Source organism: Aegilops tauschii, chromosome 4, assembly GCF_002575655.3.
Source record: "Aegilops tauschii subsp. strangulata cultivar AL8/78 chromosome 4, Aet v6.0, whole genome shotgun sequence".
Lineage (NCBI taxonomy): Eukaryota > Viridiplantae > Streptophyta > Magnoliopsida > Poales > Poaceae > Aegilops > Aegilops tauschii.
The window spans coordinates 291,420,179-291,447,407 of NC_053038.3; the positions used below are offsets into that span (position 1 = coordinate 291,420,179).

Genomic DNA, 27,229 nt, shown 5'->3' on the forward strand with positions numbered 1-27,229 from the left:
ATCACCATGTGATTTCACATCACCATGTAATTAACACCCATAGTTCACATTTGTCATGTGACCAACACCCAAAGGGTTTACTAGAGTCAATAATCTAGTTCACATCGCTATGTGATTAACACCCAAAGAGTACTAAGGTGTGATCATGTTTTGTGAGATAATTTTAGTCAACGGGTCTGTCACATTCAGATCCGTAAGTATTTTGCAAATTTCTATGTCTACAATGCTCTGCACCGGAGCTACTCTAGCTAATTGCTCCCACTTTCAATATGTATCTAGACCGAGACTTAGAGTCATCTAGATTTAGTGTCAAAACTTGCATCGACGTAACCCTTTACGACGAACCTTTTGTCACTTCCATAATCGAGAAACATATCCTTATTCCACTAAGGATAATTTTGACCGCTGTCCAGTGATCTACTCCTAGATCACTATTGTACTCCCTTGCCAAAATCAGTGTAGGGTATACAATAGATCTGGTACACAACATGGCATACTTTATAGAACCTATGGACAAAGCATAGGGAATGACTTTCATTCTCTTTCTATCTTTTGCCGTGGTCGGGTTTTGAGTCTTTACTCAATTTCACACCTTGTAACACAGGCAAGAACTCTTTCTTTGACTGTTCTATTTTGAACTACTTCAAAATCTTGTTAAGGTATGTACTCATTGAAAAACTTATCAAGCGTCTTCATCTATCTCTATAGATCTTGATGCTCAATATGTAAGCAGCTTCACCGAGGTCTATCTTTGAAAAACTCCTTTCAAACACTCCTTTATGCTTTGCGGAATAATTCTACATTATTTCTGATTAACAATATGTCATTCACATATACTTATCAGAAATGCTGTAGTGCTCCCACTCACTTTCTTGTAAATACAGGCTTCACCGCAAGTCTGTATAAAACTATATCCTTTGATCAACTTATCAAAGTGTATATTCCAACTCCGAGATGCTTGCACCAGTCCATAGATGGATCGCTGGAGCTTCCATATTTTGTTAGCACCTTTAGGATTGACAAAACCTTCTGGTTGCATCATATACAACTCTTCTTTAATAAATCCATTAAGGAATGCAGTTTTGTTTATCCATTTGCCATATTTCATAAAATGCGGCAATTGCTAACATGATTCAGACAGACTTAAGCATAGATACGAGTGAGAAACTCTCATCGTAGTCAACACCTTGAACTTGTCAAAAAACCTTTTTGCGACAATTCTAGCTTTGTAGATAGTAACACTACTATCAGCGTCCGTCTTCCTCTTGACGATCCATTTATTCTCAATTGCTTGCCGATCATCGGGCAAGTCAACCAAAGTCCACACTTTGTTCTCATACATGGATCTCATCTCAGATTTCATGGCCTCAAGCCATTTTGCGGAATCTGGGCTCATCATCGCTTCCTCATAGTTCGTAGGTCCGTCATGGTCTAGTAACATAACCTCCAGAACAGGATTACCGTACCACTCTGGTGCGGATCTTACTCTGGTTGACCTACGAGGTTTAGTAACAACTTGATCTGAAGTTTCATGATCATCATCATTAACTTCCTCACTAATTAGTGTAGGAGTCACAGGAACAGATTTTTGTGATGAACTACTTTCCAATAAGGGAGCAGGTACAGTTACCTCATCAAGTTCTACTTTCCTCCCACTCACTTCTTTCGAGAGAAACTCCTTCTCTAAAAAGGATCCATTCTTAGCAACGACTGTCTTGCCTTCGGATCTGTGATAGAAGGTGTACCCAACTGTCTCCTTTGAGTATCCTATGAAGACACATTTCTCCGATTTGGATTTGAGCTTATCAGGATAAAACTTTTCCACATAAGCATCGCAACCCCAAAATTTTAAGAAACGACAACTTTGGTTTCTTGCTAAACCACAGTTCATAAGGCGTCGTCTCATCGGATTTTGATGGTGCCCTATTTAACGTGAATGTAGCTGTCTCTAATGCATAACCCCAAAACGATAGTGGTAAATTGGTAAGAGACATCATAGATTGCACTATATCCAATAAAGTACGTTTATGACGTTCGGACACACCATTATGCTGTGGTGTTCCAGGTGGCGTGAGTAGTGAAACTATTTCACATTGTTTTAACTGAAGGCCAAACTCGTAACTAAAATACTCTTCTCCATGATCAAATCGTAGAAACTTTATTTTCTTGTTACGATGATCTTCGCTTCACTCTGAAATTATATGAACTTTTCAAATGCTTCAGACTTCTATTTCATTAAGTAGATATACCCATATATGCTCAAATCATCTGTGAAGATCAGATACCTGCTACGAGCCTCAATATTCATCGGACCACATACATCTGTATGTATGATTTCCAACAAATCTGTTGCTCTCTCCATAGTTCCGGAGAACGGCGTTTTAGTCATCTTGGCCATGAGGCACGGTTCGCAAGCATCAAGTGATTCATAATCAAGTGATTCCAAAATCCCATCAGTATGGAGTTTCTTCATGCGCTTTACACCAATATGACCTAAACGGCAGTGCCACAAATAAGTTGCACTATCATTATTAACTTTGCATATTTTGGCTTCATTATTATGAATATGTGTATCACTACGATCGAGATCCAACAAACCATTTTCGTTGGTGTGTATGACCATAGAAGGTTTTTATTCATGTAAACAGAACAACAATTGTTCTCTAACTTAAATGAATAACCGTATTACAATAAACATGATCAAATCATATTCATGCTCAACACAAACACCAAATAACACTTATTTAGTTTCAACACTAATCCCGAAAGTACAGGGAGTGTGCGATGATGATCATATCAATCTTGGAACTACTTCCAATGCACATCGTCACCTCGCCTTTTTTACTAGTCTCTGTTTATTCTGCAACTCCCGTTTCGAGTTACTACTCTTAGCAACTAAACCAGTATCAAATACCGAGGGGTTTCTATAAACACTAGTAAAGTACACATCAATAACATGTATATCCAATATACCTTTGTTCACTTTGCCATCCTTCTTATCCACCAAATAGTTGGGGTAGTTCCGCTTCCAGTTGACCAGTCCCTTTGCAGTAGAAGCACTTAGTCTCAGGCTTAGGTACAGACTTGGGCTTCTTCACTTGAGTAGCAACTTGCTTGCCGTCCTTTTGAAGTTCCCCTTCTTCCCTTTGCCCTTTTCTTGAAACTAGTGGTCTCGTCAACCATCAACACTTGAAGTGGTCTCGTCAACCATCAACACTTGATGTTTTTCTTGATTTCTACCTTCGTCGATTTCAGCATCACGAAGAGCTCGGGAATTACTTTTGTCATCCCTTGCATATTATAGTTCATCACAAAGTTCTACTAACTTGATGATGGTGACTAGAGAATTCTGTCAATCACTATTTTATCTGGAAGATTAACTCCCACTTGATTCAAGCGATTGTAGTACCCAGACAATCTGAGCACATGCTCACTAGTTGAGCGATTCTCCTCCATCTTTTAGCTATAGAACTTGTTGGAGACTTCATATCTCTCAACTCGGGTATTTGCTTGAAATATTAACTTCAACTCCTGGAACATCTCATATGGTCCATGACGTTCAAAACGTCTTTGAAGTCCCGATTCTAAGCCGTTAAGCATGGTGCACTAAACTATCAAGTAGTCATCATATTGAGCTAGCCAAACCTTCATAACGTCTGCATCTGCTCCTGCAATAGGTCTGTCACCTAGCGGTGCATCAAGGACATAATTTTTCTGTGCAGCAATGAGGATAATCCTCAGATCACGGATCCAATCCGCATCTTTGCTACTAACATCTTTCAACATAATTTTCTCTAGGAACATATAAAAAATAAACAGGGAAGCAACAACGCGAGCTATTGATCTACAACATAATTTGCAAAAACACTATCAGGACTAAGTTCATGATAAATTTAAGTTCAATTAATCATATTACTTAAGAACTCTCACTTAGATAGACATCTCTCTAATCATCTAAGTGATTACGTGATCCAAAGCAACTAAACCATGTCCGATCATCACGTGAGATGGAGTAGTTTCAATGGTGAACATCACTATGTTGATCATATCTACTATATGATTCACGCTCGACCTTTCGGTCTCTGTGTTCCGAGGCCATATCTGTACATATGCTAGGCTCGTCAAGTTTAACCTGAGTATTCCGCGTGTGCAACTGTTTTGCACCCGTTGTATTTGAACGTAGAGCCTATCACACCCGATCATCACGTGGTGTCTCAGCACGAAGAACTTTTACAACGGTGCAGACTCAGGGAGAACACTTTTGTCTTGAAATTTTAGTGAGAGATCATCTTATAATGCTACCGTCAATCAAAGCAAGATAAGATGCATAAAGGATTAACATCACATGCAATCAATATAAGTGATATGATATGGCCATCATCATCTTGTGCTCATGATCTCCATCTCCGAAGCACCGTGCTCATGATCTCCATCTCCGAAGCACCGTCATGATCACCATCGTCACCGGCGTGACACCTTGATCTCCATCGTAGCATCGTTGTCGTCTCGCCAACTTATTGCTTTTACGACTATCGCTACCGCTTAGTGATAAAGTAAAACTATTACATGGCGATTGCATCTCATACAATAAAGCGACAACCATATGGCTCCTGCCAGTTGCCGATAACTCGGTTACAAAACATGATCATCTCATACAACAAATTATATCACATTATGTCTTGACCATATCACATCACAACATGCCCTGCAAAAACAAGTTAGACGTCCTCTACTTTGTTGTTGCATGTTTTACGTGGCTGCTACGGGCTTAGCAAGAACCGTTCTTACCTACGCATCAAAACCACAACGATAGTTTGTCAAGTTGGTGTTGTTTTAACCTTCGCAAGGACCGGGCGTAGCCACACTCGGTTTAACTAAAGTGAGAGAGACAGACACCCGCCAGTCACCTTTAAGCAATGAGTGCTCCGAACGGTGAAACCAGTCTCGCGTAAGCGTACGCGTAATGTCTGTCCGGGCCGCTTCATCTCACAATACCGCTGAACCAAAGTATGACATGCTGGTAAGCAGTATGACTTATATCGCCCACAACTCACTTGTGTTCTACTCATGCATAGCATCAACGCATAAAACCAGGCTCGGATGCCACTGTTGGGGAACGTAGTAATTTCAAAAAATTTCCTACGCACACGCAAGATCATGGTGATGCATAGCAACGAGAGGGGAGAGTGTTTTCCACGTACCCTCGTAGACCGACAGCGGAAGCGTTATCACAACGCGGATGATGTAGTCGTACGTCTTCACGATCCGACCGATCAAGTACCGAACGGACGGCACCTCCGAAGTTCTACACACGTTCAGCTCGATGACGTCCCTCGAACTCCGATCCAGCCGAGTGTTGAGGGAGAGTTTCGTCAGCACGACGGCGTGGTGACGATGATGATGTTCCACCGACGCAGGGCTTCGCCTAAGCTCCGCGACGGTATTATCGAGGTGTAATCTGGTGGAGGGGGGCACCGCACACGTCTAAAATATCGTATATCAAGTGTGTCCATGGGGTGCCCCCTGCCCCCGTATATAAAGGAGCAAGGGAGGAGGAGGCCGGCCCTAGGAGGGGGCGCACCAAGTGTGGAGTCCTACTAGGACTCCCTAGTCCTAGTAGGATTCCACCTCCCGTATGGAATAGGAAAAGAGGAAGGGAAAAAGAGAAGGAAGGAAGGGGGCGCCCCCCTTCCCTAGTCCAATTCGGACCAGACCAAGGGGAGGGGTGCGGCCACACTTGAGACCCTTTTCCTTCTTTCCCGTATGGCCCAATAAGGCCCAATACGTATTCCCGTAACTCTCCGGTACTCCGAAAAATACCCGAATCACTCGGAACCTTTCCGAAGTCCGAATATAGTCGTCCAATATATCGATCTTTACGTCTCGACCATTTTGAGACTCCTCGTCATGTCCCCGATCTCATCCGGGACTCCGAACTCCTTCGGTACATCAACATACATAAACTCATAATAAAACTGTCATCGTAACTTTAAGTGTGCGGACCCTTTGGGTTCGAGAACTATGTAGACATGACCGAGACACCTCTCCGGTCAATAACCAATAGCGGGACCTGGATGCCCATATTGGCTCCCACATATTCTACGAAGATCTTTATCGGTCAGACCGCATAACAACATACGTTGTTCCCTTTGTCATCGGTATGTTACTTGCCCGAGATTCGATCGTCGGTATCTCGATACCTAGTTCAATCTCGTTACTGGCAAGTCTCTTTACTCGTTCCGTAATACATCATCCCGTAACTAACTCATTAGTCACAATGCTTGCAAGGCTTATAGTGATGTGCATTACCGAGTGGGCCCAGAGATACCTCTCCGACAATCGGAGTGACAAATCCTAATCTCGAAATACGCCAACCCAACAAGTACCTTTGGAGACACCTGTAGAGCACCTTTATAATCACCCAGTTACGTTGTGACGTTTGGTAGCACACAAAGTGTTCCTCCGGTAAACGGGAGTTGCATAATCTCATAGTCATAGGAACATGTATAGGTCATGAAGAAAGCAATAGCAACATACTAAACGATCGGGTGCTAAGCTAACGTAATGGGTCATGTCAATCACGTCATTCTCCTAATGAGGTGATCCCGTTTAATCAAATGACAACTCATGTCTATGGCTAGGAAACATAACCATCTTTGATTAACGAGCTAGTCAAGTAGAGGCATACTAGTGACACACTGTTTGTCTATGTATTCACACATGTATTATGTTTCCGGTTAATACAATTCTAGCATGAATAATAAACATTTATCATGATATAAGGAAATAAATAATACTTTATTATTGCCTCTAGGGCATATTTCCTTCACTCTCTACTTTAGACTTTACCTTTTGCCACTTTTTCACACAAAAACAATACTTCTAAATGATTGTCATAATCTATACCTACTATTAAAGGGAATAGGTATTCTTGGTTTGGTTTGGTTTAGTCATTTTCATTGATTTTCGTTTGGTATGAGCGCATGCTTAAGTTTCGTACGGTCCGCTCGTACACACGGTAAGCCGTCTGGGCCAGGTACTTGTACGTTCATGGGTCTTCTATGGGCTTTCATAGAGACCGCGTGAAATAATTGAATCAACATAAATCAACATTGTGGGAATTAAACGCGGCTTAAACAGAATATTTAAATGGATGTGGCTAATTAAAGAAATGATTGTGGGTAAACTAGTGGAATAGTTAAAAGAATGATTGTGGGCTTAATAAATGGAATATTCAAATAGACGAGTCTAATTAAAGGAAGGATTTGAGGTAAAAAGGTAGGATGATTAAAAGGAAGGATCCATAGGCTTCATTATGGTGGGGCTACTAAATTAGAAAATGAAGGATTCGATTCCCGACTAAAACGGGCGAGGACGTCATGGTAATTAAAGGAAGGATTATGCTGTAAGAAATATTAAAGGAAGGATTATACTTAAATGGTATTAGTGAGAGATTTTGTCCGCAAAGAAAATATGGACGCAGATAAATTGCATCCTATTTTTTATGTTCATTTCGTAAAAGGATGATGCATTGCATGTTCTTCGTAGTGAATCCGGTGCTGCGAGACATCATGCGTGCACAAAAACATCAATTTTTTTTCATTGCAACGCACGGGCATATGTGCTAGTGTATACAAATCAGTGGACCAAAATAGCCTTTGAGCTAGTTTCACCAATGCCAGCCGATTCACAAAGAGGAGATGAACTAGTACGCCGCCGCCGCGCCCTTTGCTGATGGCCTCCTCCTCGCGCTGCTCTCCTCCAGTCTTCAGCGGCCGCTCCGCCGGAGTACCAGATGCGGTTGGTGATGTGGGTCGTGCTGCTCCCCGCCCTGTGCTGCTGCTCCTCGCCGTCGGCTGCTCACGGTCGTCGCCGCTGCCTCTCCATAGTGGAGTAGTAGCTTGAATCGATATCTTTTCACGTGGGTACATGTCTCGGCGGAATCAATCTGTTTTCCGCGCGTGTTGCCTGCGTGTTGCATTACTCGCCAGAACCAATTAAGCAACTTAGGCAGTTGTGTACGTGTAGTTTTTACGTGCTTGTCTTCCAAAGAATTGATCAATAGCTTACCTTGGCTAGCTTGTGTATGTGTAGCGTGTACATGCTCGCTGCCGCGTGTTGCTGCTGCTCGTGCTCAACAGAGTGGAGAGGGGAGCGGCGCCATAGTCCATGGAGAAGAAGCAGAGAGCATGAACGTGGTTGAGTATGGCGGCAGTAGCAGCTCTTTCCATCGTCGCCTTGTCAGCGACGAGGCAATGGATGTGCGCGTGACAATGGCCGCGGGATCCACTCCGTACGCGTGAGCGCGGCTGGCGGGCGCGCTCCGGTCGCTGAAGCACCACGTGTCGGGCCAGCGTGCACTCCCTTCAGTGCCCGCCCAGTGCCTGTTTGATCAGGACTCACGGTTGCCACCTTGCCGAGCCGCGGCCATGGCACAGATTGAGGGAGGGAGCAGGCAGAATGAGGTTTGGCCGGGGATGGCGAGCGCCGCCACATCTCTGCGGTCGTTGCGGGCGAGAGGGTGGGCTGTAGCCTGTAGGGCAGGGATACTCTAGTCATTTTACATGGGACCCACTTGACTGAGGGCAAAAAATTGAAGTGCAAAATATTGAGTGGCAGCTGATCAATTAGAATGTGAAGAGTGATAAATTATCATAGTGCAAAGCAAGTGCTGGCTAAAAATCAGAAACCCCCCACAAGGCCACCGGCGAAAGTTGCAATGAGTCGCGCGATCCCAAACCTCTATGCCGAAATATAAAAGTGGATTGGAATCCAGGTTTGGGGTCCGGCCGTCCGGCGCACAAACCACACTGCTCCGAGCCCGACTAGCCCAACCATTTACTAGTAGTATACAAAGGAAAAATAAACTCAGAATATTTCTCCTCTCTCTCTCTCCCAGGAGTCGGAGGACAGAAACCAGGAGGCGACGGAGGGGACGCAACGCGACTCCACACTCTTCCGCACGAATCACCGCTCTCCTCTAGGTAACACCGACAGCACCACCGAAATTTTCCGCTGCTTGTTGGAGATTACTGCTGCTTCACGTCGGATTTCCCTGCCAGGTTCGATGCGTTGCTGCTGCGGGAGCAGCGGCTGAGCTTGGGGCTTGCTAGGGTTTGCTCCGACTCGATCTTCAGCGGGGGTCGCGGGAGCACTTCGTCTGCTTGGGCAGGTTGCAGCTTACGACTGTGTGATTCGTTGAGCTTGGGCGGGTTTGGGTTGCGCACAGCTACGAGCCCCACACCCAGATATTAGGCTCGATTTGGGTGGAGTTCTTAGCTTCGTGCCGCTGCGTACCTGCTGTTCATCGGTTTTACCGATGGAATTTCGTGTTTCGATCTGCAGCGACCACTTTGCCGTGTCATTATATGTGATTTTTTTGGGGGGTGGGGTCGTGGAACCTAATTGTCCAGTTACTGGTTAGGGTTTTATCTCTAGTCGCCAGAAGGTCATTTTTTCTCATAGCATTGTCTTTCTGTTGCCTTTTTTAGTGGTAGCACTCTTTGCAGTGGGATGGAGATAACCAAATCTTACATTATGTTTTTTTTACGAGGGGAGACACTTCTGCTGTTCATTTTACATGTTTCCTGCTTTCTTTTGGATGAAAGCCACAAGCTTCACATCATTACATGTTTCACTCAGTTGTTTTCTTCTCTTTCAGCTTCTTACCTATTTAACTTAATGCACTTGTCCAAACTATTTTTCTGCAGCTGGAGCAATAAGGGTCACCCGGATGACCGGGGCAGACCTGGCACCAGTAATGGAGTTGAAGGCTGTGGCAAATGGAGGAACACCCACTGAAGTTGTTGCTTCTGATAAGAAGGATAATACCAAGATGGAAGAGGCTGGCGAGAGCAAGGATGTTGCAGTAGCGAATACCAATGCTGACCAACAGAATAAAGCCTCAGAAAACGGCGCTAAGGGCTCATCTGATGATGATGCCAAGATGGAGGAGGCTGAAGATGCAAAGGAAGATGATGTGGGTGCTGTGAAGCAGGCAGGTACAGAGGATGTCAAATCAGGTGACAGTGCGGATGCCAAGGAAGGTAATGGCGCCAATGCAGCAGAACATGAGGATTCCAAAACGGCTGCTATTGAGGATGTAGTTGCAAAGGAAGATGACAACACCAAGTCAGCAGAACACAAGGACTCCAAAATGGTTATTGTAGAGGATGCAGATGCAAAGGAAGATGACAAAGCCGCCAAGGCAGCAGAACACGAGGATTCCAAAACGGCTGGTATCGAGGATGTAGTTGCAATGGAAGATGACAACACCAAGTCAGCAGAATACAAGGACTCCAAAATGGTTATTGTAGAGGATGCAAATGCAAACGAAGATGACAAAGCCAAGGCAGTAGAACACGAGGATTCCAAAGCGGCTGGTATTGAATATACAGTTGCAAAGGAAGATGCCAACACCAAGTCAGCAGAACACAAGGACTCTAAAATGGTTATTGTAGAGGATGCAGATGCAAAGGAAGACGACAAAGCCAAGGCAGCAGAACACGATGATCACAGAACAGGTGGTGTGGCAGCAGAACGCAAGGATCACAGAACAGGTGGTGTGGAGGATGCAGATGCAAATGAAGACATTAGCGCCAAGGCTGAAGAGTGCAAGGTTGGCAACATGAATACTGTAGATAATGCAGATGTAAAGGAAGATGAAGATGCCAATGAAGACATTGGCGCCAAGGCTGAAGAGTGCAAGGTTGGCTACATGAATACTGTAGATAATGCAGATGTAAAGGAAGATGAAGATGCCAATGCAGCAGAACATGAAGATGCCAAAATGGTTGATGTGGATGATGCAGATGCAAAGGAAGATTATGGCACCAAGGTAGCAGAACATGAGGATGTCAAAATGGGTGCCGTGGAGGATATTGATGCAAAGGAAGATAACAACACCAAGGCAGCAGAACATCATGATATCATAATGGGTGTGGTAGAGCATGCAGATGTAAAAGAAGATAACAGTTCTAATGTAGCAGAATGCGTGGATGTCAAGATGGCGGAGGCTGAGACCAAGCCAGGAGATGCAGAGCTCGAAGACAAAGGGCACAAGGAAGAAATGGATGTGAACACAGAGGTCAAGAAGGGACCGAAAGATGCAGATCAATGTGGTTCTGAGATGCATGATGAATTGAATGGGCAAGGAAAGAATGGAGCGGCTCGGCAGCAAGAAAATAAAGCTGAAGAAATGAGTGATGATGATAGTCAAGGGGAAGTGGAAGTGGAAGAAAAGGGCTCTTCAGATAAGAAAGAGGAAGGAGGGGATGGTAAGGCAAACGAGAATGAAGAAAAGCTAGAAAAAGAAAGTGCGAACAAGGAAGGAAAAGATGGCAAGGTAACAGAAGAGGAGGTAGGCGAGGCAGATAAGAACGTGGAAGAGAATCAGGAGGAAACACCTAAGAACAAGAGGGCAAGGAGTTCTAGGGATAGACGCCAAAGACAGGACAAGAAACAGCATGGGTCCAAATCCAGGGAAGCCAAAAGTTTACTAAACACTCCCAGCCCTTATGGTATTGATCGCCCTCAACGTGAGAGGAAAATAGTAGAGAGGTTGGTTGAAGTGATTGATAAGGAGCCAAACAGGAGCTTCGTAGTTGAGAAGGTTCATTGCTTGCAGTCATATTTCCTTTATCTCGTGTTTTTCCTTTTGTCTGTGCTATAATTTCTGGTAAATCTTTTCATTGCAGGGTCGTGGCACTCCTTTAAAGGATATACCAAGTGGTATGGCCCTATGGCACACTTTTTTTTTAACTTTTTACCTACTTTATTTTTAGGGACTGCATAATAGACATCAGTTCTTGGTTAAGGCTATGTTCTTCTTGCATCAAGCACTTAAATCTGAGCACACTTGTCCTAATGATGCATGGTATTACTTAATCTGGGCAGAAGCCTGTTGTGAATTTTTAGGTACCAGTTAAGATCGTTTTCCCTGTGAGTCTATATCTCATGAATCATGATCAGTTTGCTCCTGATCTGCCAGTTGAATCAACACGTTACATTATGTATATGCCTTTGATATGTTTAGTACTTAGTAGCCATGTTTGTACTCTAACTTTATTTATATCTATATTTATTAGTCCAAATGTGTACAGATGCTCTGAGCTTAAGCCAACACCTTTTCACAACCTTGTATTCAGTTCTGAAGCTGCTAGTCTAAACTAGTCTGCGATCACTAGTGCGTGTACGATCCTTATTTTGAGGAACTTAGGTGGCGTTTGGTTCTAAGGGCATATATGCCCAACCACGTGGTTAGGGGTAGCCACCTTTTGTTGTTTGGTTGAATGGATGAGAGGTGGTTAGGGATAGCTATTTGTGTGTTTAGTTGAGAGGATAAGAGATGAATGATTGTTGAGGTGGTAATATTATCCTTGTTACAAGTAATATAGCAACATATGTATGTCAAGTTTGAACATTTGATAAAAAACATTTTCTTTGAATGACTATTCTTTTTGCTGTCCATCTACAATAGTTTTTGAATGGCAATGTTTGAATGTTTGATAACAACATTAATTTTGAAAATAAAAAGTGAACTTTAACATCACAGCCCAACATAATATAAAGCTTACTTTTTTTTTGTTCATCTGCAATAGAAAAAAATGAACTTGAAGATGAAATATACAACAAGCATTCACACAATATGGCCATGAATCATCCATATATATATATACACAATAGTATGCATACGCAAGTTTACACAATTCTTTGTCTTGGTGTACATCCCCAATAGTATTTTTTTTTGACGGAGTACATCCACAATTATATACACATATACACATGTAGATTACTACTACCTCTGTACACTAATATAAGATGTTTTTGCGGTTCATTTTGAACTGCAAAAACGTCTTACATTAGTGTACAGAGGAATCGTTCAAGCATACATACACAGGTATACGCAGTCGTCCAAGAATTCAACAGATCGGATGTCTCCTTCAGGCTACAAGTCAAAGGGGAATCGTCCAGAAATCAGAGAGAGGAATTGCTGAGAAGGGAATCGGAGCATGGGAATAGAGAGGATGGGGCCAGCCGCAGACCTTGGTGGTGGCAGTGCTCGTGTACTGCTTGGCTGCCAGCATGGGGTGCGGTGGAGCGGGAACCCGATCTGGAGCACGGTGGCCATGTCAACTGAGTCCGTGTCCGCCTTTGCAAGATACTGTGTTGCGAAGCCTCATCTGTGCACTGTCGGCGTGGTTCATCTCTGCTCAGTTGTGCTCCCAGTTCTGGTTTATCTCCTTGCACGCACGGGGCATGGGAGAGGGCTGGGATAGAAAGAAAAGAGAGGGTGAGGCCCGCTGCTGTGCATTCTCCTCCCGCCCACGCGCTGCGTGACAGAGAGCATGGAGACTGAGCGAAAAATGTTTCGCGTGGGACATGAGGGAAGGGGAGTGTGGGCCGTGGGTGGTTGCTGTCATCCGGCATATTTTTTGGCTCTGCTCAACCAGTTTTTAGGGGAATATTCCCAGATTCTTTACTATTCCTATCCTTTCCTGCCACCATGCCAAACGAGTGTTTTCCCTGAGGGATAACGTGAACCAAACGCCACCTTAGTGGATGTGTCCATCCTTGATTTTCCACTGAGAAGTGAGAAGCTATGTGAATAAATTAGGTGTTGCATGGATTATTTACCTAAATTAGACTTGCAAATATAGCACCGTTTTGCTCCAGCGGATTCTAATCTATTGCAGAAGAGAGGATCACTTCCATGGGAAATAGACTGCAAAATATGATCAAATTTATACTGTTATAGTCATTACTGAAGCGCAGTTATAAGTGAACTGTATTAGATGCAAACTTTCTTGTGTACTCTGGCCTGATTGAGTGTCCAACAGTAGTAAGAGGAGGCCAAAAGGCTCTAGTGACTAGCAAGTTTTTTTTATTAACTTTAGTCAAGTGCTAGATTTTTGTATCTGCATACCATTATATCTTATCTTCTGCTGTAATTTGAATGGGATCCAACAATAACAATTTGATTCAAACCTCTAGTTGTGACCTGACTGAAATTCATTGGCATCTGGGATAGTATCAATGTGTCTTGAACTCTTAATGATGGGTAGCTGCTCTTCTCGCCGGTGGTATTATCAACAATTAACCAATAATAAACTACATTGGTCTCAGTTATAACTTTGTTTGCTCCATTGATGTTTCATGTCCATATCTTCGATAAAAAAAGGACAATTGTGACTGTCTTTAATTTTACTGTTTCAGCTCCTGCAGTCATGCTGTAATGTGTGTGGTTTTCTCTCTTTCCTATTGCACTTCAATTGTCCTCTCACTGATTTGATTTTTGAAACTTATTTGCAGTGGCACAGAGGTTAACGAGGAAGAAACCTGCTGATCTTAAATTTCTTCACAATGTTCTTTTTGGGAGGAAAGGCAAGGTAAACATCTTAAATATGATATTGCCTTTACGATAACTGGCATTGAAAACTTTCTGTTGTCGTTTGGGTTTTAATTGCTTCCTGTTCAGCTGGACTAAAATTATTCAAGTAACTTTGCACACTGAACTTCCCAAGAGGCACTAGTCCCTCTAGGTAAGTTTTGAGCACATGCATTGTCCAATTTTAGACTGAAGGTGTATACTCCTATATTCCCCCAAAACAGGTGTATACCCAATACTATCAGTCTGTTGAGGTAGTCCTTTGACTCCGCTGTATATGTTATCTGGCAACAAAAGGTAGCAGGAGGAATAGTGTAGGAAAATTGTCAAATTTATACACTTGTGCAAGACCTTAAGCGATTAACACTGTTCTCGAGTCAAGCGATTTTCTTACTGTGTACTGCATGGCTTATCAAAATGCCATGTTGAAACAGCAATGGCTAAGTTGTGGTGCATTGGGAATCTACTTTTACCGATCAGTTCAATTTCCATTTGCAAAATGGATTACCTCTGCTTCTACGATTTTTGGTGGTTAAATCTTAGAAGGCATCTACTTGGTTTGGGTTCTTATTCAAGTAAAACACAACTGTTATTAGTTCTGTTCAGTAACTCTTAAGTTATAATTGATTGATGTAAATGCTGAAGTTCTTTTATGTTCTCAATGTTCCAGACTGTCGATTTTAAAGGCCATATACTTCAGTTCTCTGGATTTGTGTGGCATGAGAGCGATGTAAGCTGCTTTGCTCCGAATTTTAATTTCCCATTATATTTAGGTGATGGAAATAGTTTAATCTTTAAAGAGTTCTATTTATCTGCAGGAAAAGCAGAGAGCCAAGGCAAAGGAGAAGCTTGACAAGTGTATGAAAGACATGCTGGTGGATCTCTGTTGGCTTCTTGCTATTCCGGTTCCCAAAACAAACATCAGAAAGGTGGTTCAATGTTCTGTTTATAGAACAGTGTTTTTGTTAAGATAGACGCGGTGCAATAACGTGGTGAATATACTGTGGCATCTAACATAGTTTGGGATAACTCATATAGGAAGATATCGTGGCAAAGCTGTTGGACTTCATTGCTGAACCTCATGCTATGCCTGATTCTGGCCTCTCTGATGACCAGGTGAGAACAATAATTGTTACCTTACAACCTATCTTGCAGCTGTACCTCAGTACCTTGCTGTTGTGATGTGTTTATGATTGGGATTAGAATGTGTGGTAATTGAACAATTTATTATATTTTTTTCTCTGTGTGCTTCATTCTCTCCTACTGTTTAGGGGTCAAATTCTAGGAAACGCAAGAGAGGAGGTGGTAGTTCAAGCAAGACTTCGGATATCACTCCCAAGAGGTCTAAGAAGGTATGCAGCCAGATTTGTCAGATGGAACCTGTCGGCTCTATTATTTTCAGTTGCAGTTTTCGCATATAAAGGGCAGCCCGGTGCACGTAGCTCCCGCTTGTGCAGGGTCCGACCACTTTGGGTCTAGTATGCAGCCTTTCCCTACATTTCTGCAAGAGGCTGTTTCCAGGACTCGAATCCCGTGACCATAACCTCATGGTCACAAAGCAACAGCTTTACCACTGCGCCAAGGCTCCCCTTCTGCAATTTTCGCATATCCATATTAATATCTGCAACATTTTTTAGTGCCTTTTGCAATGCAACCAGCATGACATCTTGATACTGTGTTGAGTATATACATGTACATACAAGTGAAGTTTGTGTTTAACTGTTTATCCCGTGACAAATTAATGTAGCCACATCCATGACCATCATTCTTCAATGTTAAAAATCTTGTTCTCACTCTTCGTTGTTGCTTCAGAAATTTGCTGACGACATATCTCCAAGGCGAAAGCAAGCTCTGGAGTATGATACGGATGAAGATGTGAAGTCTGATAGCGAGGAAGATGCAGATGAATCTCATGATGAGCAGGAAGATGGCTATGACTCTGCCGAAGAAAAGGCAAGTAGGAAGTCCTCGGAAGTAAAATATTCTGCAGGTAGAAAGAAGGCTGCTGCTGGGAGCACCCATAGGACAAGTCCGCCAAGGACAGCAAGCAAGACTGCAGGCAAAACATCACCATCCAAAGGTTCCAAGGAAAAGGAGAGCCCTGATGAGAGTGCAAAGGTCTTCTCTAGGAAGAAGAAACCCATCATATCAAAGCATACTCCAAGCTCTGAAAAGGTGATAGAAGAAAATAAGTCATCAGGTAGTACAATCTATTCCATAGTACCTTGTGTATTATATATGTGCCCTTTTCTTTTATGTTTGGTACTAATAATTATGAGTGTAGTTCTTGTTATCCATGTGGAGTATGGATTAACTGGTTGTTTGATAACAATTCCCGTATACTCCATTCATTTCTGATTTCTAAGGCCCTCATTCCAGTACTTGATGCAGTTATTGCTTATGGCATAATCTAACAAGTTTCTTCCATTTTATGATATCCGTTAGAGCATATGTGATGTTGGATTGTCCGGCAAACCTAATGATATTTTATCTAGGTAAAGAGGCAATGAAGAGCAAAGGCGAATCAGCAGAAGGGGGTCTGCCCAGTAAGGCTGAGTTGAAGAAGACCATTATCGGAATCCTTAAAAAAGTTGACTTCAACACGGTTGGTTACACATTGATCATTGATCCCACCATTTTATTGTTTGGTGTCTGTCCCTATGATATGATAAGTATTGTTTTGTAAATATAGCTGGTGTTTGTACAGAAGTAGATTCTGAGGTTAATATCTACATTTGTATTGCTCTTACTCGGAAGGTTACTTGCCCTTTTGTTTTGACTGCACTTCTGTTTTCACTTGAAATTTCTCATGTGGGAACTGACGTATTTTGGAATCTGATTTTGCAGTCTACTTTTAGCGACATTCTTAAGAAGCTCGGTAAGCCTATCAGATATGTTTTTGTTGTCATTGCAGTTGTCGACCAGACATCCTAACAGATTGCGTCTTATAGATGACCATTACAAGATTGATCTGACCGCAAGAAAAGGAGCTATCAAAATTATGATTCAAGAAGAGCTGACAAAGTTATCGGAGCAGGAAGACGATGATCAAGACAAAAATGCAGATGCCAAGAAGAAACAGTCACGGCATCGAGCAAAGGTCACCGGCTGATGCATTGTGAAGCACCATAGCATTAGCGCCGAGTGTTGATTATTTTGTACTTAATGCCTACTTCACTTTTGCCTTGGTGGGTTCTTGGGCAGTCGTATGTTAATTATGGTTCCTATGTTTTCAAACACCAAAATCCTAGCCCTGTTTGTGTATGTGAAAACATAACCTGTAGGCAGCTCCGTACCGGGAGGCACTTCTAGCTAACATTTGTAGGCAGCTCCGTACCGGTCATAGGTTTGAATAGAATATGGACATATTCGGATTTCTGTGCTGCGGCATTGGATTACAATGATGGGAGCTCCAGCGGTTTGAGCATCGCTGGGGCAGTCACGTAGGTTGCGAGGGGGGATATCAGATTGAATTCTGGACAATGAAGCAGATGGAAACGTGCTGCATTACGTGAAGAAGAAAAAGTCAGAAAGAAAATGCATTTCTCTGATGTGGGCCGACACAAATGGGGGTTTATGTTCCGACGATTGGGAGTAAAGACTTGCAGTCCCGTGAGTAATGTGTATGGCACCTATGATTGGCCGTTCAAGATGCTGATGCTACTAATGGCCTGGCCATCTGTCAAGGTTTCAGGCATGGACGTGATGAAGGGAGATCGTATTTTGGAAAGGTGTAACCGGCGTAGAGTAATTGAGTAAGAGCATGGTTTATAGCCAGCTGCTGGCTATAAGCCAGTGCCATGTCATCTACAACCCATCTTATAGCCAACATGTATAATAGTACATTAAAAGAGTGTACTTCTTTTTTATTATGTGGTCCACCTTTCATTCTCACAAAGTGCCTAGGAGCATGTGCTAGAGCTGGCTCTTCACGAAGAGCCCGCTTACCTTCTCTCTCCTCTTTTCGTTCCTCCAACTAAGCAGAAATATACTAGTTTATTCCTTATAGCCCGCTGACTCAGCTCTATTATACTTGCTCTAAGAGTGGGCTGGTGCTGGGCTGTCAATGAGGGTAGCCGTTGGAACCCTGCGAAGCTGTCTGAGTGTTATTACTCTTATAAAAGATACTACAGTACCCGTCTCCCTGGGCACTCTGAGGGCGAAGAGAGCCTTACAACCGTTCGTTGCTGGGTGGCTTGCGATGGGAGCCTCTTGGGGCGGCTCCGCGCCGTCCGATCTGTCCGGACAGCGTGCGCCCGGGCAACCTGAGGGGCTACCGTCACTGGGCGGTGGCGGGCGCACTCGTGCTGAGGTCGTGCGCACTCTCTCTAATGCGCGACCCATTTGTCGGCGTCTATGCCCCGTGTCGGACTCGTCCGATCGTGCCAGCTGGGTACCGACTGAGTCTCTCGCGCTACCAGACGCAACCACGCGACCCGACTCACTGACGCGAGCCCTCCTAGCCGCCCATTTCACGGTGGCGTGCCACAAGGGCTTTCTGGGGCTCTGGCCTCGTCCAATCGGTCCGGATGGCGGGCGCTCGAACGACCTGGCTGGGTGCCTGTTGTGCCCAGGGCCACCGTCATTGGACGGCGTTGGGTGAGGAGAGCCTCCTGGCGGTCCATCGTCGGGTGGTGTGCTGCAGGGGTCTCTCAGGGCATTTTCGAGTCGTCCGATCTGCTCGGATGGCTCGCCCCCAGACAACCCAACTGAGAGGTCCATGACGGGTGAGTTGCAGGGCGTGACCGGGGCCACCGTCCTTCAGTCTTCGTCCCGCCCGCCCCCACGTGCGATGTTAATGTAGGGTAGAACCCTAAGTGGCTCAATCTTTCACACTAGGGGGTGTAGAAGGATGAACACAAGAGAAACAACCGGAAACACTCAAAAGACAAGAACACAAGTCACACAACCACTACCCCCACAAATCCCATACAAGCACATATACCACTTGATAGAGGCGATGGTCGCAATCTTTTGACAACTATCGATTTGGTGGAGCCGACTGTCGACTACAAATGTGTATGACGTTGCGCCTTAGCAATCGCTAAACCAATCTCTGGGAGGCTACTGACAATGCCGGAAGCACGATCAGCCTGACCACGAATGTATTTTCTCGCAAGCAATCGATGAACAAGCAAGAATATGATAAAAACAATCTGAAAATTGTGAATATATATATTGCTTTAATCATATTCTTGCTTGCGGGAAAATACATTTGTGGTCGGGCTGATCGTGCTTCCAACATTGTCAGTAACCTTCCGGAGATTGGTTTAGCGATTGCTAAGGTGCAACGTCATGCACATTTGTAGTCGGAAGTCGGCTCCACCAAATCAATAGTTATCATCTCATCAAAAGGTCGGGACCCTCGCCTCTATCAAGCACATAGATCCAGAATCAACAAAAGAAAATGAGCAAATAGGTAGTTCTTCCCATTGGAAATATGCACTAGAGGCAATAATATTATATTATTATATTTCCATATTCATAGTTAAGTGTTTATATTTCATGCTATAAGCCTATAACTGTTACGATCCTGGACTATGCGATTCAGTGGAAAACTTATATGCACGTGCGGAATGATAAACGATAAAATCAAAGGTTCCTAGTCTCGCCTCTAAGACTAGCTCAAGTGTTGTTGCTGATCATGTTTTCCGGATCTTACGATATTGTTAAGTGTAACGATAGTCCTAAAGCGACATTGAGATTATGATGTTAGAAGAACGATCATATTGAATCGACACAAACTTGTTTGTTATGAATTGAGATAACATCGTGTGTAATCAATTGTAATAACATGGAGTGTTGACATGTGATCTTGCTCCTTAGACCATAAGAGTATCGTGGTCACTTCTTACCATACAATGGGCTTTGGGGTTGCTCAAACGTCACCTGTAACACGGTGATCATAACGACAACTTATAGGTTCATCGAAAAGTTTGATAAGTGGCCGGATAGCTTGAGAGTGGGATTTGCTCCTCCGACGATGGAGAGATATTCTTAGGGCTCTCTCGGTGTGACGACATCCATCATCATCTGGCCAGACACAGGTGACTTTGTCACGGTGATGCCGGAACACGACAATGAGAAAGAAGAACCAAACCGGTAACGAGGATAACGGTATAGTGAGCATGGTGATGGCTGAGGAGCATACCGATACATCCCGGGTTTTGTGAAGTATCGCGAAGCAAAGGGAACATCACATGATAACCAAAGGTTCACTTGAATATCATTCGTGTGATCATAGGGACCGATATGGACGTCCACAGTTTCGTTGTCGGTAATTGAACGAAGGGGTTTCGTTCATGTCTATGAGTTATCGAACCTACGGGGTCACAAGCTTAAGGCAATCATGATCTGATGAGTGTTAGTAGGACGGGAGTGTTGAGAATATATTTGTGGAATTGTTTCATTAATATTCAAAATAGTTTTGAGAGGCTCCGGAGGCGTTTCGGGGTCACCGGAAGGGTTTCGATGAATATCGCGTAATACCGAGTATTATCCATAAATATATATAGGTGGAAACTATTTTCAGGGATGTTAAATTATATATAAAATAGTCTAGAAGTATTTATATTTAATTAAATATCAATGGGCCTTAAAAGCCCAAGAGGTGGAAGGCAACTTGGGCCACAAAGGCCCAAGTGGGGAGGCGCCTCCCTTCCCTAAGGAAGGAGGCCGGATTGGAGTGGGGGGAGGAGTTCAACTCCTCCTTTCTTGGCTGGCCAAAGGGGAGGGACTTTCCCTTCCCTTGTGGCGCCCCTCCTCTCCCCTCCAACCTTTTGATATATAAGTTGTTGGATCCTCCTCTAGTTCTTTTAGTTCTAGTTCTAGTATGTCCTAGTTGACTAATTAGAGCTAGGCTAATCCTCTTGTCCTCATAATTAGAAGCTTTGTGGGGTTCTAATCTCCTCCCTCTAATTCTTCGGCGACGATCAGCTCTGGACAACGAAGTGCTGCCGGATCGTGAAGGTTGAACGCTTGCAACCAAGTAGAGATGTCGTGCTTTCGGTCTTCGGTTCGAGAGACTGTTCGTGGGCGGTTCGCGAGATCATTCATCGACGATTCGAGGGACTCCAAGTACAATCTACACTGACATGTTCTTCTTCCGCTGCAACTCGGTGACAGTAACGATCATGATCCCAACCCATTATGCATCTTCATATTGATCTTGGGTGTGTGTAGGCGCGATTTTTTGTTTTCTACTACGTTTCCCAACAGTAGTATCAGAGCAGTTATATGAGTAGGTGCAGGTTATGATCTAGATCACATGTGATTGTGAGGGTTGATGTTCTTGCTGTGCTTCCCTCGAGTGTTGCCTTGGTTCAGTTCATCGACGACATGATGTCGCTTTTCAAAAGGTTCCGACAATCAATCGACTCTGGCTGTCGACGATCTTCTAATAGTTCCTTGGGCTCCACCATAGTTGAGAATAGTGAACCATCGCGTACAAAAGAGGGTGTCGAAGATGGATGATCTTCTAATAGTTCCTTTTAATTAAGTCTCTTCTTTCACACACCCCAAAACTTAATCTAGCATCAAGAATCATCACCTAAATTATGGACGTAAGTAGCTAGTATTATTTGTTAAAATTGGTTAACCGCATAACTAAAATTTTGCTAAAACCTATTAGAGGGCGTCTAACTTGGTTTTGCAGGGTATGCATATGATGTGGTATAGCCTTCGTCATGATAATGAGTTTATGTATGAGATGGTTATATGTTGTAATGTTAAGTGGCCTACGCGTCACGACATAATGATTGGAGCCACGAGATTGCCACGTTCATGTAAATATCATATAGATAGCCTACATGTTACAAGTGACGATGGCAACCGTACACGTAGGACCCCAATGTGAAGAAGGTGTACTTGGCGCGGGACGAGGAGCTATAATTTCGTGCCACGATAGAATTTCTGAATTTGTGTCACAACAATGTTTTCTGAAACTGTCGCCACGACAACATCTTCTGAAATTGCCGCCACGCCAATGTTTTTGAAACGGTTGCCACGTCAACGAAATATTGGCCATCACGACGCTTCAACTGGAGATTGAAGATGATCACAGAGATTCCCAGCGCCCAGGGCTATACCATACCATGCTTTTAATTGCCTGAGATGTTTATCCCTTTGTTGTTTGTACCCTTTGATTGCGCACTAGTCAATTATTAGGGTGATCTCTAATAGAAAATATCAAGTTAAAAGGTGCTCTTCCCAGTGTTGCAACCGTCTATAACATGTGTCCTTTTCGGAGTACTACATGCTACCATGAGTACAAACGAGAAGTGAAGTGTAGGGCGGGTGAGGTAAGACTTCATAGCAGAAACACTCGGTTGTCTTGAAGTTCTAGCAGAAAAGTTCTGAGCCCGGAGCACGAAGCATCGAAAGATGAACAAGAGTCATATGGAGATATGATTGGCAAAAGATTGCCCACCAGTTGAAATTCACATCATATGAGATGCTACCATCCATGGGTGTGAATGTGATCAGGATCTTGAATCACTCATTTTGAATTATGAGAGATACTAATTTGAGTGGGAGTGCACTTTATATTAAAAATTTGTTTAAACACTAGTGCAACATTAATTATGAACAATGTCTATGTGCAGTTTGCTTTATAGTTGTAGCATCATGGCTCTTGGTTCCACCTTTGTTGTTGAAATTGATTGACTGTTATTTATCTGGTTGAATCTTTACGATTGGTAAATGTAATGAGAGGATCGTCCTCTAAGAGTGCCAAGAAAGATTTTGTCCTACTGCATGCTTACAATACCCTCTACGGATGCTATGGATGACGAGATTTACGTCATTTGATCCAAAAGTCTAAGAATTACATTACGGTCTGCTTGCTTCCGAGAAACCCGAACTTCAAAATCTTTGTGATAATTATGTGATATCCTTGGAACTGTTTTTTTTCAGAAAAAGGTTAAAAGATATATGATATTTGAAGAAGTTTTTTGTTTGCAAGTTCTAGTGAAGCGTTCAACTATGTTTGAGACTAATATGTGTAAGATCCGGAAGAACACCAATCATGAGTTGATGGTGAGAATTTAAAGAGAAAGAACAAAACCGATGTAATGAGACTTACATACCTAAGGAAGTTCGGGGCTCACGACGCTCTTAAAAGTTAGACGATTCTTCTGTTGAGTGGGAGAAATATTGAAAGTAAAACTATAAGAATTTAGAGGCGGAAAGAAAAGAAGACTGGAATGTCCAGCTCAGGTATGAATGTCATACAAGTTATAAGATGTAGAGAAAGTCGGTCAAGTAAAGTGTGATTCTTGAGAATTATGATTAAATTGTTAAACACTAAATTCTTTGGGAATTCTGGTCAAACTTTTATCAGAAGGATACCAACCCTTAGTTGAAACTTGCATGTGAACCCTTATGTCACATGTATTCCAATAACAACCACTATGTTGTCTTCCAAACTCTTACGAGTTAACCTTGACACATGATCTCACAACACAATGACACTGACACCATGCACAACACATGTTGTATGTTTGATTTGAATTGTATGGCTGTTTGATTACATTCTATGGTTGTTTGATTACATTGTATGGTTGTTTATGATTGCTCTTTACTTACGATAGATTGTACGGAGAGCAAAGAGTAATGTGATCAAGATTGTGAGATTGAAGAATCATCAATACAGACAAGTGGAACTTTTATCATACCATATGTTTTCATGCATTGTAGTTGTTTTCAACTAGGAACCCCTATAGGATTTTTATTTTATGCTTGATGGAACCTAGTTGATATAGGTCCATTTATACCCTGACCTTGTAACCAACGAGTAGTTGCTTAGCTGCTATATCGTGGATTGGGAAACACCTATATTATTCCAACATACAACCACATGGTTGACTACTTAACTACTACTTGATTAATGAATCATCTGGGTGGTGCTTCAAATTTGCTTGGATAATTGAATGTTTTGTGGGAGACCGCCCAGGCTCAAAGGGATTGTATGAGTTCAATGTTGATTAGCTTTCATGTGTAACCATGAGACAATATGGGCTCTATGTGGACCAAGTAAGTTGTGGGAAATCTCCCGCGGTAGACCAACAGATGTAGTTCATGAAGTAGGACCCCTGGACTGGGTCTACATTTTCAGAGAGGCTACTACTTCCCAGAAGTCTTATCTTTGTCTACCTGGCTACTTCACAAGTGAAGTTTAGTGGCTTAAGGGTGTGATCGGGAATCACGGGTAAAGTAGACAAACCTCTGCAAAGTGTATAAAACTAATCATGATTATCGTGTCCCTGGTTATGGACAAATTTGAGAAACTCACCCGAGAGCTGTCAGCTTGATCTTAAAATCAATGGCTTGAACCAACGGGGAGTGTGGACCAACCCAAGATCCCGGGGCTTACCGACATATTCTTCTTGGAAGGTTGGGTAACCGGGGTTTATCGGAGAGCCCACATGCTCAAATGCTTTGGGCTACGACCGGGGTTTACCGGGAGTGCCTATAGACTATGATCGAGGTTTACCGGAAGTGTCATATTGCTATTAGAGTAGACCACTACTATACAAGATAGGGAACCTACTTTTGCGCAAAAGAAAACTAGCCGCACCACTTGCATGTTTACTTTTCCAACAAGCCAATCCTGGTGAAGCTTGCCAACATATTCGATGTAATTACCCTTGTGGCTGCAACGTATCATGTTGCGGGTTTACCATATCGAGTGGAAGGTACAAAGTAGGGTTACGATTTTGTACTCAACTTCTGCCTGCGAGTGCATGGACGCCACAAGACTAGAATGATATCTCCGCTACACGATTATATTGTAAGCTAGTCCATGAGCTAGGCAGGTGTGTATTGTAAAACACTGGATCTGCGATGTAATACTTGACACATGATATATTCTCGGTATTTCATCAGGACTATGGGTGTCAGCTATTGATCCAAGGATTGACATAGTAAGCGCAGAGATTTGGGCCCCGTTCAGGCACCGGGTTGTGACTGAATGGTATGAGAGCACATGTTGTCTATAGGACATGACCCTAGGAATTTGAAAGATCATAGGACAAAACCTATTTTGTAGATAAATAGTCTTGTATATTCTTACCTCATTCAAGTCTAAATCTCTTCTTTTCAAGATATAGGTATCCACAATCATGGACCCAGTCAATGAGATTCCAATGCTGAGCATGCCCTTGAAGGAAGACACTAAGTTTCCAAGAGCACTGAAGGATATTATGTTAAGTATGGGACTGCATGGAGAAGTAGTGTAGAATAGATTTACAATCTGGCATGAAGGAAGGAACTATTGGATTGTGCAACTGCACATGTATGCTCATTAAGGAGATAGCCATGAGGCCAGAGGACTTCATGTGATCACCGACCCGACACTTCAAGCTACATTATTCGATGCCGTAAGAGATGCTGCATGGGAAGCAATCAAGAAGTTGGGAACGAGACACCAGATCAAACTGTATTACACTCATGAGCACCTTAACAGAGTTGAGGATGAACTGAGATCACTCAAAGCGAAACTTGCAAAGGAGCAGAATAAGAACAACCCAAGAGTTAAGCAACCCAAAGAAGAAGGATCTACTACATGGATCAAGGAGTGGGAGAACTGAAGCAGAAATGGAGCTTAGACTTGACCACCACTACTATGTTAACCTGAAGTAGAACGTTATGCATGAACCACTACTATGACGTCTGACGATGTGTTGTACAGTAGTTGGATGAGATCATGCTAGATGCAGTATGACCTTTCTTAGGTTTGCTTTGAACCTTTTTGCTTGTGTGAATTGATCATCATGATTGTCGAATGAAATTATTGCTTTGAATTGTGTGAAGTGTGAACCACTTACTACGTAATAGAGGCCTACCCAATTAATGAGGGAAGTTAGAAGAACACCACTCATGAGTTATGATGAGAACGGTGGAAACATAGGAAACTTCAGAAGAAGTGAGAACGTAGTATTAGACCGTGAACGGACCTTAGGTATGAACACATCTATATGTTAGATTAACATGCATACGAAGCTATGACAACTGAGGCCATATGAGGCTATATATACTGCCATATGAGGCTATATATACTGCCAACTTGGATTAGCATAAGGGTATCTATTCTCTCTCGACCCTAACCCAGACCATCCAATACCCCAGAATTTGACAACATGTGTCGGCGTCCTGGGAACAGGGGTCCCCAGACTTGCCTGCCTGTGGCCCACGGCGTGGCTCCACCAGCGGCCTTGTACGGCCCATCTTCACCAGCAAACACTCAAGACCCTCGTGAGGCGGACGACGCAAGACCTCCTCGGGAGCGACCTCACCAGGCTAGCTCGCGAGGGGCGGAGAGATCAAGGCAAGGGAACCTCGCGAGGTTCCTATGACGTAAGCCGTGACGACCAAGACCAGGCGGGGCGCCAGCGCGCACAGTGTCCTTGTTTCCTCTTTGGTGCTAAAGAGGCAAGCGCAGGCAAGGAGTCCCGAGGCATCAGGCAAAGGTTTCCATATCGGTGAAAGACCAAGACTAGCAGGACGGCAGGACGGAGGTCATCGTGGAGCCCAAGACGGCGTCACCACCAGAGCCTTTGGCAGGCGAAGACCCCCTTTAGTCAGGATAGCCTGTACTAGTTGTCTCCCTTCGAATTTCGCCGTTGTTGGCTCCCTTCCCGCTCAATATTTGGGGAGAGGACCAGGGCCTCTATAAATAGGACTAGCCACCACAGTAGGAAGGGGGGACTCATCTCGGACTAGATCCATCCCATCCTCACACTCACCAAGCACAAGAACATCTCTCCTCAGGAGGCTGTTCTTTCCCCTGTACTGTTCATCATCAGCCCAAGAGGCAATCCACCACACCACACTGGAGTAGGGTAT

The 27,229-nt window shown here is 43.4% G+C and overlaps 1 protein-coding gene across 3 annotated transcripts; it reads left to right on the forward strand.

Annotated features, from left to right (window-relative positions):
- The first annotated feature begins 8,727 nt into the window (after positions 1-8,727).
- LOC109768767 (uncharacterized) lies at positions 8,728-17,764 on the forward strand. 3 transcript variants are annotated; one of them, XM_073496575.1, is made up of 14 exons: positions 8,728-8,984; positions 9,063-9,172; positions 9,711-10,618; positions 10,709-11,611; positions 11,697-11,730; positions 14,311-14,387; positions 15,057-15,116; positions 15,205-15,315; positions 15,425-15,502; positions 15,658-15,738; positions 16,199-16,586; positions 16,882-16,991; positions 17,234-17,264; positions 17,338-17,764. In XM_073496575.1, the coding sequence occupies exons 3-14, from the start codon at positions 9,734-9,736 to the stop codon at positions 17,496-17,498; spliced, it is 2,919 nt and encodes a 972-aa protein (XP_073352676.1). In that variant the 5' UTR covers positions 8,728-8,984; positions 9,063-9,172; positions 9,711-9,733; the 3' UTR covers positions 17,499-17,764. The 3 variants fall into 3 exon arrangements, with proteins under 3 accessions (XP_073352676.1, XP_020183080.1, XP_020183081.1); XM_020327491.4 differs by having other exon boundaries at positions 9,711-11,611; XM_020327492.4 differs by lacking the exon at positions 9,063-9,172 and having other exon boundaries at positions 8,774-8,984; positions 9,711-11,611.
- The last annotated feature ends 9,465 nt before the right edge of the window (positions 17,765-27,229 follow it).